General features: G+C 37.5%; 1 protein-coding gene across 2 annotated transcripts in view; it reads right to left on the reverse strand.

Annotated features, from left to right (window-relative positions):
* Positions 1 to 7,818: 7,818 nt before the first annotated feature.
* LOC107744970 (cdc42 effector protein 4-like) overlaps positions 7,819 to 20,905 on the reverse strand; it is a 19,873-nt gene continuing 6,786 nt past the window's right edge. The window contains exons 1-2 of one of the 2 annotated variants that reach the window (XM_016558800.1): positions 12,467 to 12,993; positions 7,819 to 11,083 (exon numbers count right to left, since the gene is read on the reverse strand). In XM_016558800.1, coding sequence (XP_016414286.1) covers positions 9,903 to 10,910 — 1,008 coding nt within the window. In that variant the 5' untranslated portion in view covers positions 10,911 to 11,083; positions 12,467 to 12,993 and the 3' untranslated portion in view covers positions 7,819 to 9,902. Of the gene's footprint in view, positions 11,084 to 12,466; positions 12,994 to 20,905 lie in introns of those variants that run through there. The other variant, XM_016558799.1, reaches the window with a different exon arrangement.

Genomic DNA, 20,905 nt, shown 5'->3' on the forward strand with positions numbered 1-20,905 from the left:
ATTTTCCTCAAGTGGCTTCACTCAACTTTGGGGTTTCACACCCACATGCTGATCTAATTATTTTTTTCTGTGTTGTGGTTCTGCATGAAGGCAGATGAATGAAATTAAGGTGTTTTAACATAGCCACATGTTTTTCAAGGTCAAACGAAGGTGAGCTGCTTGGGGAGGAATTCTGGGTGTCATGTACCCCAAGATCAGCCTCCCAAAGAGAAAATAAATATGCCTGTTTTAACTCTCTACATTTTATTTATCCTAAAAAGAGGAATGTTTTATGATTGAACTTGCATGCCTTCATGCAAGTTTGACGAAATTAATTTGCACGCAGATGAATAAGATGATGAATTAAATCACATGAGCGCTAGCCAGGAGTCAAGAGTTCACAAAATGTTTGTATTTCAGACAGGCAGAGAAAGATCTTCATCACTGAGGCATGTACACATAGTATATACACATACCAGCAAATATTAAACGGGCCGTATTCTGCTACAAATGCTTTTTTAGTATGATTTACGGCCATCAAACCACCTAAAAATGTTTTTGCACAAAAAATGTCATAGCAATTTAATTTCACACGTTTCACCCTTGTGCCGACCCTTTTTGTTAATCAGTGTCATGATCTCCAGCTGGAGTGCCCATGAGCTCCTCTAGAGGGCACTCCATTCTGTACCTTGCCATTCACTCAGGACTCCATTTCCCATAATCCTTTGCCCGGACTCATCAAGTGCATCACCTGTCTCTCATCAGATCTCATCATCAGTTCACAGCTGTCTCACATTAGTAGGCCTATAAGAATAGCACTCACACTCTCTGTCATGGCTGGTGATTGAATGTTTAGCCCTTCCGTGTTTTCTAGTTTCCATGTTCCTAAGTTTTGCCTTTCTCGTGTTTTGTTCCTTGGACTGTTACCTTGTTTTTGATTGACTGCTGCCTGCCCTGATCATTGCCTGTCTTGTGGATTACTTTTTTGTCTGTGCCTTGGATGTTATTATTTGCTGGTATCTGCCTGCCTGTCCTGACTACGCTCTTTTTAATAAAGCCTGCTATTGGATCCCCACTTCGTTGTCACGACGCCTCAATCGTTACAATGACATTTCTTCACTTGCTATCCATTTTGCAGACAGTTGTCAAATGGGTTTGATTCTGCTTTGCCACAATTTGAGATTGAAAACTGTGCAGAAATTGTCTTCAGGCAGTAATTGGGGATAAAGTGGTAAGATAGTATGATAGGCTTTTAAATGGCATGTTTTGTTGATTTGTAAGAGAAGTGCAGCGAGCACAAGCTCTGCAACAAATAAAGTCTCTGCACATTTTTTCATGCTTTTAATTTAGAATTCCATTAGTTTGAAAGCAAAGGGAAAAGCATGTCATCTTTCACTGATGTATTGACATAGAAAAAACATAAACAATGCATTAGACATGGGTAATTCTTTACATTAGTCATCAGCAGTGGTGGATAAACATTTAACCCAACCGCTCGGTCAAAACAGCCCAATTGTTGGGTTTGTCCCTATTTTACCCAGCACTGGGTTGTATTTAACCCAGCATTTTTTAGAGTGTAAGATCATTTATGTATACATAATATGTCCCACACTATTTGCCTATCTGGTTTGTCTGCCAGATAAATAGCATGGTCGGGGACATGATTTACTCACTGTCATGTTCACAATTAGCTTTAATTATTACACCGGCCCTCCAGGACCGAGTTTGGGCACCCCTGGGTTAAGGTTTCAAAAACATGTCAGTATAAAGGTGGTTAAAACCACTTCTGTATTTTGCTTTCAAACATGTGATAATATTCCCTGCATTATTTTTATATTGCAGTATAATTGCAGCATTGCAGTATTGGCTAATATTATATTAACACAGGATAACATCTGAAGATTGCCATGGCTTGACAGAATCCACTAATCTGAGGACATTTTGATAAAGCAGGATAAGTTTTCCCTTGTGTGACTGCCCAAATGCCATCATGATTTCTGAATAACCCAGTACATTCAGTACATTTTTCATGTCCCCTTTGTACAAGTGCACTCCCAAACCTGTGCCCATTTGGCAATACGTTCTATCCCAGCTGTGATTTACTCCTGACTCTTTACAGATGCCTTGGTGCAGTGCTGAAGTGAGCTGGTATGAAGCACTCAGGGAAATGTCAAACGCGCCAGTATTTTTCCTCCTCCCTCAGCCCGCCCAGCGGTGGGAAGACGTTAGCCTATGGAACAGGACAGACCGAGAGGATGCCAATTATTTCACAGCAAGGACTTGGACTGATAAAATAAGGATACTAAAAGACAATCCATCTCATTGTGAGCAATCTTGGAGAGAGGACGTGAGAAGATCAAGTCAAAACAGGAAATGTAATTTCCTAATGTAAAAGTCCGTGTTTTGCTCTGAGCCAGGGCTGATGTTAATGAACCACTGTAAGATCAGCATGCTTATGCACAGAGTGGACACTATGTGCCTTTTAAAGCCATTGAAGGAATGCTCAGCGGGTTCAGAGCCCAGCCCTGCCTGCTTCAGGGCCTCTCGCAAGTAACGGGAGTCTGAAATATAAAAACAACGTCTTCTGATATCAAGTAAATAAACAAGACAGGCCATTTCTGTAAACAGCAGATGCTATTTTAAACGTGTATATGTTGTTTTGCATACTACATAGCATGCAAACAGTCTATATGCATGAAATACCTGGGTGATGTATAACATAAAATAAGAAAGAATGTGAAAAGAAAAATACCGCAATTCTATGTGTTCAACGTGGTCTTCTATTTCCAATGTGACAAATGAACCAGAAGTAATATTATCCACAATTTAAAATCTTCTCATTGACTGAAACGGCAATGAATAAATAAACAAATCAATCAATCAATCAATATACAGTATATACTTCAGCAATATCACTGGAAAGATAGCTGTTGTTCCAAATATCTGCAGCCTTATGCACAGTTGTGAGTGTGATATTGCTTTTATACAACAGTACACAAGGAGTTAATATTCAGCAACTTGCATTCTAGACACATTAATGTATTTGTGTTACACCAATGAGAAAAGTTCCAAACAAAGCCAAAGCAGCACGAAACATCAAGCAACACAGTGTTGATGTTTTGTTCATGAATGACGCTTCACTGCCATTCGCAACTCCCCTACTGTGGCCTTATGGGATAGAAAAGTGTCCATCAGATGCACACTTCATAATCTTGGTGGATGTAGTAGATAATCCAGGTACTTTTTGCTTGTACTGTTTTATGCATAGCATTCGGACATCCTACTATATTCATGTACTACATAGTAAGTAGGCATATTCAGATGCAGGAAGTTAGTTCCTGAATGAATCAGTGTGTTTGAAAAAATCTGTTGATTGAATGATTCCGTGAGTCGCTTGTTGCCACCTACTGGTGTAACAGTGTAACCTGCAGAAAATATCATTTTAAATTCCCCACCAGTCGAGTGATGGAAACCGCGAAAAGTCCCAGATCTGTTGCGCAGAATGTTCAATCATATTTGTGGCAATTTATGCATGCTCTTCAACAAGAGCTCCATTCACACCCTATGGGAAATAAAACAGATGGTGCTGGAGTGGGGTTGAAAAGGAGGTGGAAGTCTGCAGGGGTTAGAGTTTAATACATGCCAAAAGCAAGTGACCCCCTGTGATCTCCCACTTCCTGGCCAGATCTGACCCCATCATCACCTTGCATGCTTTCTCAATACTGGACATCATACCACAACCCCAGAGCCGAACAAGGCCTGCATTATGTGGCTTTTGTAAACAGGAAAGCATGCGTGTATTGGGTGTTGTCTTTTTATTGGTGGAAACTTGTTCAAGTTCATGAGGGAGATTCCACAAATCATAAAGTACACCACAGAAAATAGTAATAAATGAATGAGTGAGGGAAAGGGTGAAAACGATGGAGTAAGAGAGACTGAGAAGCCACCCACGCAATACATTGGGTGTTGACATTCTAGAATGTGAGGAAAGATTCCAGCACTGCTTGTGATAAGGAGAATTTTATTATTTTAACAATACCGACACATTTCGGCCTAAGGGCCTTCCTCAGGGTCTCTCACATGGCTCAATGCATTGCTAAATGCATTTAGCACATAGTGAATAAAGGCAAAGGGGAAGCATTTAATGGGGCCTATCAGCAATATCTGTGGGAGGAGACAAATATCAATATCCAGAAAACGTCAAACACATGTGGAAAGCTTGGAAAACATTTGATTGAGGAGTATGACGTCATATTTTAATTTCGTACAGGTTAACGTGAAAGTTATTTTCCAAACTCGAGTGTGCATCAACATACTGCCCCAAAACCTGCTGCTCTTTATGGGATCTGACATCTGAACATGTATGCAACAAAATGCAACAAATGTTACGGCTAATACAATGACTGTCTATACATTTGAACAAAATATAGCTAAGCTACATAAAAACCTAACTAAATCTGGACAACTGCAATTTGACCAATCACAACCAATTGCCCACTAAAATCAGTGTACTGTTCTTTCTAGATTTTGATATTCCAATGCAAACTAGTTATTGACATACTGAAAATTCAAACAGTTAAACCACTTAAGAATCCATGGGCAACAAAGACTGTGCGGAAAGTCTTTTGTCCTCAGCTTATTTACTCATATTTAATTTACTTAATATTTTTCAAATGTTTTAATCCCTTCAATATACAACTACGTCTTGTTTTCTGAAACGGGACAATGAGTGGATGGTCTTGTTTCTAATAAACATCTATTATTGTGTAGCTACATAATTTTTGTTTTGTTTTGCACTGACAATAAAGCTAAAAACTCACCCGTCCACTTCAGAGTGCAACGTGAATGTGCAACGCTGTTGCTCCTTTTTGGTGAACGGGACGTGACTCTGCATGCTCCCAGTGTGAATGCTGTAATCTGTAAAAGCGCATCAATTATATCAGCATCTCATGTTTTTAAACGCAAAAATGTACTCTGTGTGAATGGCCCATAAGTGAGCGTAGAGTAGATGGAATATGCTAGTATATGTCACTAAATTATGTTTTGTCTGCAAGGCTGCTATTAAAGTACATTAAACAGCTTTTCATTTTACAGTTGAAGTTTACAGTCCCACTAAAGTGGCAAATGCTTCTCGATTTAGGAGTGAGTATTTGAGCCGACTCCAGTGGGCAGTGATTTATACAGGAAACTGCTTATTGCAACAGACAGACACTCTGGAGGAAAGAATTACAATGCGAACATATAAAAAAAAAAAATCTCAACCACAATCATACGTACAAGCTGTAGACATAAAATGGGGAGATCCGAACGCCTTGTGCTTTTCGCTCTGATCCATGCTGATTTTAAAACCCTTAAATGGGACGTCAAACATTCATCTCAAGCAAACTGTTCCTCATCCATGTGTGTGGTCCCATGGGCCCAGGGTCAGAGGTCACTGCCAAACTGCCGTATGTTTACATTTTCCAATCCTTCTCAGACCACAAGTTGGAGTCGTCCATCGCCATGTACTCAAGAGCGGCTTGCACTCTCAGCTAAAAAATACTTTTGGAAAATGCTTGATGGAAAAAGCAGTTCTACTGTTAAATGAGTTTCAAGCACAGCTAGTGCAGTCAAGTATTCTTTCCATTTGGGTTTTATAATTTTTTTTTTTATACACTTTCCAAAGGGCTGTAAAATGCAAAGCCCTTTGCTCATAGCGGTTAGATCTGCAAACAAATGAAGGACAAGAACAAAACTGTTTCTGCAGCACGGGATATCGTGGCCTGGCTTCCCTGCTCATTAATGTTGGATAAAACTGTGGATATTCACCAAGAACATGCAAATGTACATAAGAAGCCCAAAAAGTTCAGCTGATCTCCACTTTATGGACCATCTGCATACCATCAGTGGTAAACTGTATATATATATATATATATATATATATATATATTCTTCCGCTTGCAATATGTCTTGTAATCTGTGTCTTAAGGACTGTTTCACAAGAGCATGTGCAATAATCGTTTATGGTTTGTGCAACAACCATGAAAAACATTGTTTAAACACTTTCTAATTAAGACCTGTAAAGCTTATTTGGATTAAAAAAAAATTATCTTTAAAATATAGCATCCTGAAAAAGGGACTTTATTAATAATAATAATAATAATAATAATAATAAAGAATGAATGTTTATATATTAATTATTTAATCTATTATTTCTAATTTTCACATATTTAAGTAATAGTTCAATCATAAAACCTATGAATGAATGAACCAAAAACGTTAAACAAATGCAAGCTAAATAAAATAGTTTTATAAAAGCCTGAGATTAAAATGTTTAAAATAACTTGAGACTCATTCAAGTGTGTACAAACTTTTGAAAATAAGAAAAATATACCACAACATTCTAAAATCAGTGGTTCTCAACCTTTTTCACAAGGCGGCCACCAATATTCAAAGGGCCACTGTCCATATACAGCAGGATATTTCTGCTGTAATTATAACAAAGCTATTTGTTTGTATTTTTTTATTAATATATTAGATTAATAAACTTTGTTAATTAATTTGATATATTAAATCAATTAACCACGACTCATTTTGTGATTCCATAACTGTATGTTCTTAAATACACACTACAGTTATTGAGGGAAAATAAAAAGAAATATGATTTAAGTTTACATTGTGATTTTATGTGTATATTTTAATTTAGATTATTTTAATATATTATTGCATTTACAAAGCACAATGATTTAGTGCCAAAAACAAAGAAAAAAAAATCAAAACACTAAAATACTCTGCTAAAGAAAGGGTTTGATCCTGTACCATGGTAAGAGTGGCATATGACATTGAGAAATTAAAGGCAAGCGACGCTGTGCATACAGATGGCCACTAGGTGGCAGGATGTATTCAAGAAGCAGCGTGTATATGAAATAATGGATTTTTTGTCAAGTCAAGATTTATTAAATTCTCTTTTATTTGAACCGAAGGAACATTAACACCTCACAAACTTTGTAGGGCAGCAGGCAGATCAATCAAACCACTTTGCTTTTAACACTCAAATCAATCACTCGTAAATTTGAGCTGGGAATAAGGGGCTTTTGATTTTCATATGTAGACTACGCGCAGCTACAATATGCGAAAGAGCTAAATGTGAGAGCTGATATCAGTTAAATGAGTGAGTGTGAATTCTCTTTACTCACATGAAACTTTCATGTAGATCTGCAGTTGCAGTGATCCGATTAAAATTTCCTTTTAGCAGCATGTGTTGACACTTAACACTTCCCTCAGCCTCCGGTAGCCTAGTTTTATTGAATTTAATTTAGTCAATGGATCTGTGCTCATCTATGCAGTGAAGGACTTCCCAAGCTAGTTCCCATACTAGCAACTCAAGCTTGCTCCAACAACACACAGCAAAATAAACCAAAATGAAAAAGGTTGTTTATTGACCATCCCACTGACCCTGCTGAAAAATAAAAATGCTAATACCAGCCTATGCTGGTTGGGTGGTTTTAGCTGGTCGTCCAGCCTCGTCTTAGCTGGTCAGCAGGCCGGTTTTAGAGGGGTTTTGGCCACTTCTTTAGCTGGTCAGGCTGGGAGACCAGCTGGCCAACCACCTAAAACCAGCTTAGCAAGGCTGGGAGACCAGCTACTTCCAGCTTAAACCAGCTAAGACCAGCCAAGCAGCTTAGGCTGTTTTTAGCGTTTTTTTTTTTTTTTTTCAGCAGTGGACCCAAATGGTCACGTTTGTATTTTCTCCTTGATAACTTCAAACTTAAGCCACTTACTTAGCAGTGGCACACCATGAAATGGCCTAATCTTACGAGGAAAACATTTCTGAAATGAAGAAAAAGACACTTTTGTGGACAACTTTTTCTTTTATTTAAAAATATAGCGGTTCTAGCCTTGAAAAGGCTGGCAAGCATGAATATATACATGATGAACATACAAATTGTTGCAAAGATAAGCGAGACAAACATCACTATTATTACAAAGAGGGAAAACACGAAGATAAACTTAGTTAAATCCACCTCACACACAGCCACACAATTTCACAAATAAACAGACTTCTCTCTTTTTACTTATGTTTTTATCTTGCCAAATTTAAAATTGACCGCTAGCACAAGGATATGCAAATGAAACAGAATGCTGTCTACAGTAATCAAAGATGGATCGTTTGGACCATATATTACTGTAGACAAAAATGCTACTAAGAATACTACTATATATAGTAGATTAAGGCAAAGCCTTATTCATTCACCATGTTAAATGATTCAAAAGTCAGGCTTACTAGGCAGTACATGCTAGATTAGATTTGGCACTTTTCTGCTTAAGGCTGGCGTGACCCCAAGTACGAAACAGCTGAGATTTCCCAGTAAATCTCATCTTACTGTAGGCTTGATGTCGAAGACTTGTCTTCACAGTGCCTGATCCTTAATTCAGAGACAGCAAGCTTGCAGACTATGCAGTTAATTCACACATGAAGGTCTGCAGTAATAAAGGCCTCATTTTAGTCATGATCATCTGCTATACACTGTATGTAGACATATGTACACAATGAAAAAGTCAAACGGAATCAATGAATTTTAGTGTCTTTGCTCAACAGTGCCATAATTTGCTAATGTCAGAGTTAGCACAATTAATACAACTGACATGTTTACTAGAAGACATGATTTAACACAACTGACTTTTTAGTTATACTTGACACATATTGTTTAACCAGTGGTTTAAATGTTTCAATGACAGCGACAACCAAACTGATCAAAAACTCCAGCAATAAACAGCAGTAGTTCCCCTCACACGCCATGTAGAGCAGGAAGGAAGTGGTGAGATATGCAAGATACTGAGCAAACAACTACTATGCAAAACACGTACAGACTGAAAAATGAGATCTGATGGAGGGACACCTGTTGCCAGTCTTCCCAAAAGTGGACTATGATCAGTCTCTGGAGAGGTTCTCAAACATCCACCACCTTCAAATCATCGCCATTCGAGCTCAGACCTGCGTGGTGTGTAATCAGTTGCACAAGGACGTTTCCTGAGCTTCTGAACCACAGTAGCTTTTAAAATGGCAATTTACCGGATACATGACTGAATTATATGTACTCTAGAGATAAATTATTTGCAGGGCTTTGACAATGCAACCCCAAGAATGTGTATGATAAAACAGTTAATCTCGTAAGAGCTCTCTCCCAACACGACGTAACTTTTTATGACAATGGCAGAGTGCTGATTTAAACTTTGAAAATATACAGTACCTGTATGCAGAGGGCCACTGAACAAATCATATGATTTACTTTAATACGCTAGTGCTCTAAATCAAAAGAACTATTATCTTTAGGCACCAAGTCATGGGCAGGGTTCCCACATCTTTTGACCAATGAACTTACATGACCATTCTAGTTGCTTGTGATTACCAGATAAGGATTTTTTAACAATTTTATAGAGAACACAAAACACAATTTTTCACGAATGAAGTGTTTTAGAGCTGAGAATAACATGAAAAAATCCATGACTTTTACATTTTGAAAAAATCCCTGATATTTCCGGCTTACAACTGTGGGAACCTTGCATGGGACTATGGGAGAATGGCTTAAAACAGCATCTGCTTGCGCAAGTGAAGTTTACCATTTCGGTGACTTATGTATCCCTTATGTATGTCTTTTCTTTAGCAGAGCTATCAGTGGAACTTGTAGCAGGTCCCTTTCGGACTCAACACATCCAGCTGCTCATCTTAGCATGGGTCAGTAGTGTGACAGATGGCTTTGGTGTCTCAGCTAAAGCAGTCTCCCCAACTTATCTCTACAGGGATACAGGAACCTGAGGCATCTGTCCAGCTTTGACGTGCTTACAACACACCGTCTTCGCATTTCTCCTCTTTACATATTGTCAAATTCTAGTCTGAGATATTTATCTCGCCATCCTTAGAAATGTTTACTGATTGTAGGGTTTCATACTCGGATCTCATCATCCTCATCTTCCATGAAGGAGGAGAATGCTGGTTCATTGTCTGGGTTGCAGTTGTTGTCGGTAACTCCAATATCTTCCTCATAAGGCTCACTGGTTGGTTTCTCCTCCAATGCGGCTGAACTTGAGCTGGAAACTGAGCAGCTGTCGAGGTGATGCAGGTGTTTGTGGTGTGGTTCTGGGGTGCTGGTGCCTTCACTCTGGATCTCCAAGTCAACAGAGCTGGGAGCCCTCATGGGACCCTCGCAGAGTGCAACGAATCCCTCTGGTTCCTCTTCTTTGACAACAACCTCCCTCGTTTCCTCATCCATTTCCACTCCTCCCTGGTTGCAGGGTAGAGGAGATGCACGTCCCTCACTGCTCTTGCCTTCTTCAAACCCCTGGTCGTCGTCTTCCTTCTCCATGACCCCCAGGATGTCCCCCAGCATTGAGGGCCCAAGGTCAACATGGAATGACATCACAGATTCAGCTTTCTTCAATCCTCCCCCGTTGTAAGTTGGGGAAGGCCGCAGGTCTGTCAACACCCCAAAGTGCTTCTCATGGAGCTCCAGGTCCAATGCGTCAGCGGAGGCCCCATTGGAGGGGCTGGAGGTCAAGCTCTTGAGCACCCTCTTGTCTCCCTCCTGTCCTTCTTCGTTGTTCAGAAAGGGCAAGGACATGGCATTCTTCACAAAGGTAGGTGACCCACTGGAAGGAAGGAGGGTATTGTCTTGCTGGTCTACTCTGGTGACGGACTGAGACCGCTTGCTGCCCCGGAAGGTACGAGACAGCAGTCCCGGTTTCGGAGAGCGAGGATAGGTGTGTCCTTCTTGGGATGGCTCTCCAGATCGAGTGCTGAGGAAAGAGGTGTCTCCGAAAGCTTCCCCGCTGCGCCCTACATGCATGGTGTGCCGGAAGTCACCCAAGGGTGCGCTGATCATCTCAGTAGTGAGGTCCATACGAGAGCGCCGTTTGGTCTGAGACCCCGACACCAGCTGCTTTAAGATGGGCATCTTCGTTTGCACAACTCACAAACTCAGTTCTACAATTCAGTTTGACTGGTCGTGTGGTTTCACTACAAGGCGGTTTTCTTTTAACGAGTCCTAAAAGGTTCAACCAGATTCTGCTCAGCCCGACTCTGTCCAGTCTTGATGGCCGTCACTTCAGTTGCCAAATAGGAGATAATCTATAATTGGAAACAAACAAGATCAAAATCAAATTTCATAGTTAACTGGAGATGACATCTTGACTCTAAGCAAAACCTCAGTGCAAAGCCAAGAAGTTAAGTTAATTATAGTGCTGTGTTGTTTGAATTTCTGGGTGCAAGATCAATACAGACAGAAGAAATTGGCAGTCCAGGCAGAACACAGGCAGTTCCAGGATGTCTTATCAATGCGTCTGGCCAGAATACCAGCAGAAGCTGCAGTGTCATTCTTTTCCCTGAGCTAAACTGCAGTAGTGTTTTTGGCATTCAGATGAGGTAAGGGTCAGGATTCTTGTGGTCAGGCAGCTGGAGTTTCAATCATTAATAAGATAAGCAGATACTGATGAAAGAACTTAGTGGAGAGTTTAACTACTTAGTGAAATACTTATGGTGTCATGATATCCTTACAGGATGAATTTTATGAAACCTGCCACAAACTATATTTTACCCCAAAATGAAAAAAGAAATGATATATTTATACAATGTTATTAGGATCATTAACATTTAAATTTTTTAATGACTTTTGTGAAATAGACAATTCTCAATAAATATATGGGAATTAACTGAAAACATGTTAATGGTCCTATGTACAATCCGAAGAATACACAAGTACATCGTCACAGATTGTGACCAGCTGCCAATGATACTTAGGCCCAATCCCAATTCTACCCCTTAGCTCTTCCCCTTTCCCCTACCCCTCCGTTTTGCACGTTCACGTGAAGGGGTAGGGCGGTCTCGATTCTCTTTTGGTTGGAGGGGTAGGGGGAAGGGGAAGGGCCAGATAGCCCTTCAAACGAAGATTTTTCAGGACCACACTTCAAACGAAGGGGTATGAATTATCTCAGCGTAAACCGGCTTCAGGGGCAACATGGCTGCCCGAGCGAACAAAAAGATGACGTGTGACGTATAGTAGTGGTGTCCCAATTCTTATGGGAATATTTTCATCCCTACCCCTTGACACTCTGTTTCAAGGGACAAGGGGAAGGGGTATAAAATAGAATTGGGATTGGGCCTTAGTCTGCAATATAATCTCATCAAACACCATTCCTCTGGAGTGGAGATAAGACTGTCTAGCTAATGACAGCTACTTCCTCCGTCTCTGCCATTTATACAGTCATGGATGATTACAGAGGAACATGGTAAGCCATGACCCTATTGATGGCTCGGGGTATTATTTCACACGACTCTAAACTTAACCTCTACTCTCTGAACTAATTAGATAATCAGGAACAACCACAATTAACATCAAATTAAGCATGAACACATTTACACAAAGTCAAACAAGTGCAAACCTCAGACTCAAAACACCACTACAAGGTTTGACGCTCTTAAACAAACCTCACTTTGAAAAAATTAAATGCTTACCCTCACCAGAGTGTCTTGTGGCATTATTCCCAGGTTTGTAAATTAACACTAAGTGTGAGAGATGGGTAAAATGCTTGGCAGGCAACAAGTTTTTCCTGTCACCGATCTGCTGTAATATTCATGAAGTCTTTGCTTTGAAAAAGAACAACAGCTAGAGTGAATTTCACCGAGGTGCCCAACCAACTCATGACCTCTTTCTGGCTGAATCTTCCTCTACCAGCTTCGTCTGCACTTCCTCATAATGTCCTTACCTGCCTCTATAGCAACACCCCTTTGCACACAAACAGATGTTAGCGTTTCCTGTCAGCATGAATGCATTTTCCTCCTTTGAGCATTAACCAAGTTGTTTCTCTCAAACTGTACTGTTCACTGATTAAAATATATCTGCATGGTCAATGACTAAATTAAAAACCTAAATTATCCAAATTTATTTGATCAATTATGCACAACTTCAGTGACTAGAATAGTATTATCACTCTCTTTGGCATTAAAGATTAATTATACAGTGCAAATTACATACCATGTCTCAGAACCACTGAATATCAGAAATCACAGGTTAAATAAAAGATAATGAACATCTTCTATTGTGTCTTCTGTTAGAGACTGACTGAACACATGCAGCCAAGCACCCTCCCTGAAGGCTAGCGAGAGCGCGGATAAGGCTTAGCCAATGAGAGATGAAGTCCTGCGGCTCTCCACTGCACACACCCGTTTCCATGACATAATTTCACAGATGCTCTGAGCAGGGGACGACGAGCCCACCTGAAAACAAAGCAAGCCTTTGCACAGCCTCCAAAATGATGCCCAGGAAAGCACAATATATTGGTGACAAATGTCAATATTAGTACCATTTCTGCTGGACATTAATCAAGTTTTGATGCCTTACTATTACATTTAGCCATTTAACACTTTTATTCAAAGTGATATATGAAGCATTTCATCATTCAAAAGCCAGTAATATATCTGCTGTTGCCAGGTTTGTAGACTAATACAGAAGCTAGAAATACAATTAAAAGAGAGAACAAAAAAATATTTAAATCTAACTCATGTAAATTATAAAATGTCTAATGTAAACAATGTAGAAAAACAAAAAAAACACAGTCAGTAAAATATTTTGATGTCTTGTGCAAAATCTCTCATGCAAGGCTGCATTTACTTGATCAAACATACAATAAAAAAACTGTAATATTGTAAAATAATATTACAATTTATAATAACTGTTTTCTAAATATATTTTAATATATAATTTATTCCTGTGATGTAAAGCTGAATTTTCAGCATCATTAATCCAGTCTTCAGTGTCACATGATCCTTCAGAAATCATTCTAATATACTGATTTGATGCTCAAGACACATTTATTATTATTATTATTATTATTATTACAGTTAATAGTTAAATATAACAGTTAATATTAAAACTTAATATTTTTTGTGGAAATGTGATCGATTTTTTCAGGATTTTTTGATGAATAGAAATAGAAAACAGCATCCATTTGAAATAGGATAAAAAAATAAAAAAAAGAGTCATTATAGTCATTACATTACAACACTTACAGTCACTTTTGAACAATTTAATGCATCATTCATTTCTGATGCAATTATTATTATTTAAAAAAAAGCCCCCAGTAGAGTATTAACTATCCTCTGTTATTTTTTTATTTTTGTATATATCGCTCATAACCAACTACCTAAATAAACATGTATCTACTAGTCCAAACTCATAAGTACAGGTAAAGGGTGCAAGCCATAGTAGGTTACCACTTACCACTTGTGCCTTAGTTCAGACCACTGCCGATGCAACTGGTTAGCTTCTGCTTAAAGTTGTTGTTTTATAAAGTCAGCTATGTTTTCCCCCACCACAACCAAGAAAAATCATTTCCCAAAAGGAGCAGAGGCTGTTTTTGTCCACTACCACTAATTTGAAAATCATCTAAATAACATTTTCTAAATAGAAATATGGAAGTCTAATAAGACTAACAAATTGTTTCTCATAAAAAGGGCACAAACAGAAGTCCAAAAAGGGGACAGCGAGTAATCAATATGCAAAATTATTCAGTTAGTGGCCAATTACAATGCAGAACAACAGTTCACAGCATTCTGGACAAAGACAGCAGTGTTTATATGAGGTGCTGCTACTGGGTGGCATGAGCCGGAAGAAAAACAAGCAGTAGATGAAAGATGTAAAACCCCAAATCCACCTAGACACACAGTTCCGCTGCATTTCTGTCCTGTCCCACATACACCAAGGCCCCAAACATGCACAAGTATGTGAACACACACACACACACCTAGCTAAGCTAAGCAAGCTCAATTTTGTGTGTTATTACATTAAATGTATTGAATTACTGAAATGTAACACATTCATTGTCCAAGTATTCACATAGTCGTAATTTGTATACTTGAGTAAAGTATGCTTCTGGCACAACACTTCTATACATGTTCTGTTAGCACATTTTGGGGGAAAGGCTAACAACCTTCGGCTAATAGCGGTCCATGTGCATGTCTGGACCAGTTTATCAAACGCTTCTGGTCGGGAGGCGCTTTATTTATAGACGTGCAAATATGAAGTAAGAACGGGGAGCATGGGAAGGCAGCATGGGAAACAACAGGCCTCTGAAGGGGTGAGTGACTTTCCAAATACCCTTACAATCTGTCTGTGATAGTAACGCAGTTCATAGGGAGCAGTTGGACTTCCTCTGTACAGACTAAACACACCTCCCTCTCTCCCACTATACGCTCCTCCTTTTCTACATCCCTGCGACCCTATACATACTAACCTCTGACCCCTGTGTGAGTTTAGAAGGTTTAGCAAATCTCACAGAAAAACATACGCACATCAGACACACACACACACACACACACACACACACACTTGAGGTGGCTTCGGTTTCAACAAGCATCTCCGAGCGAGCCACAAATCCTGATTTTGAAAGTCATAATCCAGAGATTGTTTGAATACTGCATCTAAATTTTTTTTCATCCACATAAAAAAAAAAAAGGAGTCATTTAATATAATGTAATGTAATGTAATTTAATATAATAATCTATTTGTCCTATGCAGGGTTGTAGGTATAATAAAAAAATATATAATATTTTTGTCCAACATAGGGTCGTGGATATATATTATATTACATTACATTACATTACATAAATTTCAGTCTATTTGGGGGTCAGGTCGCCTTTAGTGGCGCAGAAATTACACACTTCACCTTGAAACGTGAAGTACGAGTAAGTATGGGTCTTATTTAATGACAGCATTAAGACAGTAAAACATTTAGGGCTGTTTAAGGCTGAAGCACACTGGCGTGTCACATGCACTTCAAGTCGTCTTTGGTCTTTGCAGTGGACGAACAGAAAGCTCACTCTTTGTGAACAAGCATCTCTGTGTGAATCAAACAAAAGTGCTGAGTGCATCCTAGCACTCAGACAGTGAATGATCTACTGTTGATCTGTGGAAGTTTTTCTTTGCCTGCCTGAGCAGAGGCGCCCAGAGCCACGTGAGCTGTCTTCTTTTATTATATGTCTCAACCATAAATAATTGATCACATGCATTCTGCTCAATACCAGAATCCTCAAATCAGCTAATAAAAAGGCTGCAAGCATAAAAAGATGCCTTTTTGCTTTAATTCATTATGCTTTGAAAAGCCTGCAACTTGAAAAAGTTCTTTCTTTGCACCACCTTGCAGTAGCAAACTGAATGAACTACAAGCCACTCAGTTCGTCAATTATTGAGTGAATAGATTTCTAGAAGCGAGTAGTCATTCCTACTGGACATAAATCTGTCAGCGGGGATGGGATGTGATGTGATGAGGTGTGTGCATCCAGCTGGGACAGATCCGTCTGCCGGGGTCCATTAGGAGCCAATGACCTGGATGGAGGTCCTCATGACCCCAGACCCCAAGCAAACTTACATTACCACAGATCTTTAAACAGAAGGGGACACCAAGATTGGTAAAGAAACTAATGGTTACATTTTTAAGCTGTCCTTGTTACAGTGTAATTCTACAATTAAGTACTGAGTAACATTAATTTAAAACATGTAAGGTTAGGATGAGGTTTTGGTTTAGTGTTAGTTTAGTTGTATAGTTTTGTTCGAGCTGCTATACAGCAGAATTTGGATTTAATGAAGTTTGCATCATAAAGTGCTATATAAATAAAGGTGATTCGATTTATTTGCTTGTAATTATGCATAAATTACTGTTATTACTATAGTAAATGCATGTAACGTGTAACAAGGACACTATAAAGTATAGTGTTACCAAACTAATTATATACAAACCCTACATAAATTGGTATTAAAGGCCTATTTGTGACCCTGGACCACAAAACCAGTCTTAAGTCGCAGGGGTATATTTGTAGCAATAGCCAAAAAAACATTGTATAGGTCAAAATTATCGATTTTTCTTTTATGCCAAAAATCCTTAGGATATTAAGTAAAGATCATGTTCCATGAAGATATTTAGTAAATTTCCTACCGTAAATATATCAAAACGTAATTTTTGATTAGTAATATGCATTGCTAAGAACTTCATTTGGACAAATTTAAATGCGATTTTCTCAATATTTAGATTTTTTTGCACCGTCAGATTCCAGATTTTCAGATACTTGTATCTTGGCCAAATATTGTCCTATCTTAACAAACCATACATCAATGGAAAGCTTATTTATTACACTTTCAGATGATGCATAAATCTCAATTTTTAAAAATTGACCCTTATGACTGGTTTTGTGGTCCAGGGTCACAATTGCATAAAAACAAAATTAAAAGATGATGGTCTAAAATGAACCAAGATTTGTTTACACAAGAGCCTAAATTCCAGAAATTAATTTTACATGCATTCATGCAACATACAATCCAGTGTTGTTATTTTGAACTAAAACAAAAACATAAAAAGTGGGTTTTTTAATCTAAATAAAGTTTAAAAAAAAACTATAAATAATCGATGAAAACTTTAACTTAAACTTATTTTCAGTTAGTTTCTAAGGCAACATTTCTCATTTTCATTTAAATACTACAATTACTAATTCTAAAACGGAATTTAGAAATAATATTATAAATAATAATAATAATAATAATAACAAAAGCAGATAAAATCAATAAAACAAACTAAATTTACAATTAAAACTAAAAGCAAATTTAAAATATTAAGAAATACTATAATGGTATATAAATAATACTAAAATAACACCAATACAATTCATCCAGCAAAACAGCAAAATGTATACCTTGCATCCAATGTAAGTCACTTTGCATAAAAGCATTACCAAATAAATAAATGTAAAAACCCATCTGAAAAAAAGAAATACACAAAATACACTCACTTTAAAGCAATAAGACCTAGCATTTACCAAATATTTCATACAGAAGATAAAAAAAAACACACACAAACTTATTTTGTGCCCTATTTTCATGCCCTGTGATGTGAACAGGCCTTTAAAGAGAGTGTGAAAAACGTCAACATCTGACCGTTTTTTATAGCAGCACGACTACGGATGCTGATATAAGTGTCGACCGCTCGTGAAACGTCTTACATCTGCGTAACCAGAAATAGCCTAAATATTTGATCTGGAGAGCAGACACTGACCAGAGCTGATTCAATTACCCATAATGCTCTCTCTCCACGGCAGAGTGACTAAGCACCAACAGTGTCGTCTCAGCCCATTTGTCCACCCAGATGCTGATAACCCTAAAAACCAAATCAGACCAGCTCTGAAAAGCCAGCTAATCAAGTAGTGCTGCACAAACGGGCCTCAGATAATGCTAAGCCTGCCATTATTCATGGAGATCTGAAGCTGCATGCCGAAAGGATGAGGGGAAGGGCGAGTAAATATTATTCACCTGAGATAAGATAATCTTCACACCATGGTCCCTCGTTAACTTCTCTTCCTCCAGTCACACGTTACGCAACACCCCAGCGTGGCGCTTCCTTCCCTGAGGTGTCATCTGCATTTGCTCACAAAAGGCTACTGGGCTGAATGTGGCACGCCTCTTACACAGAGCCAAAAAAGCATGACAAAAGTCAGGATGGGGCTTTCAAACAGACCAGTCAAAAGGTTCAAGCCGGCATTATTTTGGGTGTCAATATCTTGATTGCTTTGTGGTGATTTAGATGATGTAAACATCTTGGCTGCAACTAAAAATGGAGCCTCACCTTGCCATCTAGCATTATAAATGTGCTACAGTCAGACTGAAAAATGTCTGCTGTAGTTATACGTCACAGAAGAGACCAGGGGCGATTGTAACTAGAACAGCAAGAGTGATGAGACTTCAGCACATAATCTTTGTCTGCTTGAGGAAATGAGTGCAATGATTTGACCATACAAGATTTCATCTAGGTTGTGAGAATGAGGGCAGTTGCAACTGTATTTATGAAGTGATACTGGTTATAAATAAAGAATGGTTGACTGAACATTTTTGGAATTTAGTTTATGAACAGTTTGTAATGACCCATTTAAAATGGCGAATCAAATGAATATGCAAAATATGCAACAAACTTTATTAAAGCATATTATCTTTTCAACTGAAAAGAGAATTAAATCATTTCAATTTATTATAATTTAGGCACTTTTTTATATTTATTAGCATTTATTTTTATATTTAATACATTTTCATATTTATTTTTTATCTCTTATATATTTTTCAACATTTTTTTTTTTTTTATCTTTATATGCATTTACATATATTTTTATATTTAATACATTTTAATGTTTATTTTTATATTTACATTTATTTATATTTTTATTTCTTATTTATTTTCCATGGTTATTTATCCTTATATTCATTTATTTTTGTTTTGATATTTACATGCATTTATTTATTTATATTTTTATATTTAATACATTTTCACATTCATGTATACTTTTATTTCTTGTTTATTTTTCAGTTTTTTTACATTTATATTTTTATCTTTTCTTTTATTTGCATTTATTTGTATATTTTACTTTTTTTGTTCTTATATTTACGTTCATTTACATTTATTTTTTTTATTTAATACATTTTCATATATATATTTATATTTCTACTTATAAAATAGATAAGCATGAAAACATATTTAATTTTTATATTTACTTTTATTTATTTGTAAATTTATTTTTATATATTTTCATATAATTGTTTTTATATTTCCTTCATCCTTCCCTTTCCTTCTTTGTCCCCGGTCTCCCTAAATCCATCATCTTTAATTTTAATGTGTTTTCAAAAAACAAAACAAGTACTTGATATGAAGGTACAATCCTAAAATAACCATGCAAAAATTTTCACTGTACTAACTGCATTGTATTTTTTCTGGACATTGCTTTTTTTTGAGCAAAGAACAATAAAGCTATGTACAGGATTATTCACACAGTAGAAATGTTGGCGTTTACACACACAATCCATTGTTATTGGCGGGAACAATCACGTCAGCACATCTATATTCATTCTGCTCCGAAGCAAAATATTTTCAAAGCTGCATATTTACAGAGGACAGCCCTCTGATACTGCTCCCAAAACACCGGCAGACAGATGACATCTAGACAAACACACGGCTAAAACTCGGCTGCATCCTCATATAGCCCTATACTATCTGGCATGAACTACTTACTCAGACAGGAAGTGACCATATGAGAGACTTGTAAAGAGCCAACCACAGTTTGTTTTGTATTTGCTTGCAGTTTGAGGCCGGGTTTATCTAAAATAGATGACACCACAACGACAGACCAGTGTGGGGAAACAAGAATTCAAATAATGGTGCTTCAGTCTCCATGAAGTGTTTACTTGCTACTAAGTGCCTTTCAGAGTATCTTTCAAAATTTTGATTTGATCAACCTGGCAAACTTTGCTAAGTACAATTGGTTCTTCCTTAAAAGCGGTCATTGTATCAATCCTGTAAACACAATCTGCTTTGATATGCATTGCTTAAATATCAAAATTGTGTTTGCAAAATGCATCAGACAGCCAGCGAACAGACTGTGACTAATGATGGAGAAAAATGTAAGTAATTTAAGTAATAACATTAAATTCAGTGTTAATGTATTTATACACCGTAAGGAGTATTTCTATAATTATAGTTTCAATAAGCATTCTAATTCTAATAGAATAGGGAGGTCCACAACACAACTACTGTGTAACAATAATGACACAGAGGCAGGGGTGTAGCCATCATTTCAGAAGTGAGGGGGACAGAAATGTAAAAAAAAAAAAAAGCTTTTGTCTAATTGACAGGCTTTATTTTTTCTTTTGCCTAAGAAATCAAATATACACTGCCTGGACAATAACCAATAATTTGTATTCTATAATATTTGTTCCTATATTTTCATAATGACAATTTTATGATTGGTTTATACTGCAAACACGTAATAAGGCAGAATAGTTTCTATAATGTAATAAATGTTATGTCAATGTAGCAAATTAGCTCAAAAGGGAAATGTATATAAATAATTACAATTAATTATGATTAA

Source organism: Sinocyclocheilus rhinocerous, unplaced genomic scaffold (assembly GCF_001515625.1).
Source record: "Sinocyclocheilus rhinocerous isolate Xijiao unplaced genomic scaffold, SAMN03320098_v1.1 scaffold1219, whole genome shotgun sequence".
Taxonomy (NCBI): Eukaryota; Metazoa; Chordata; class Actinopteri; order Cypriniformes; family Cyprinidae; genus Sinocyclocheilus; species Sinocyclocheilus rhinocerous.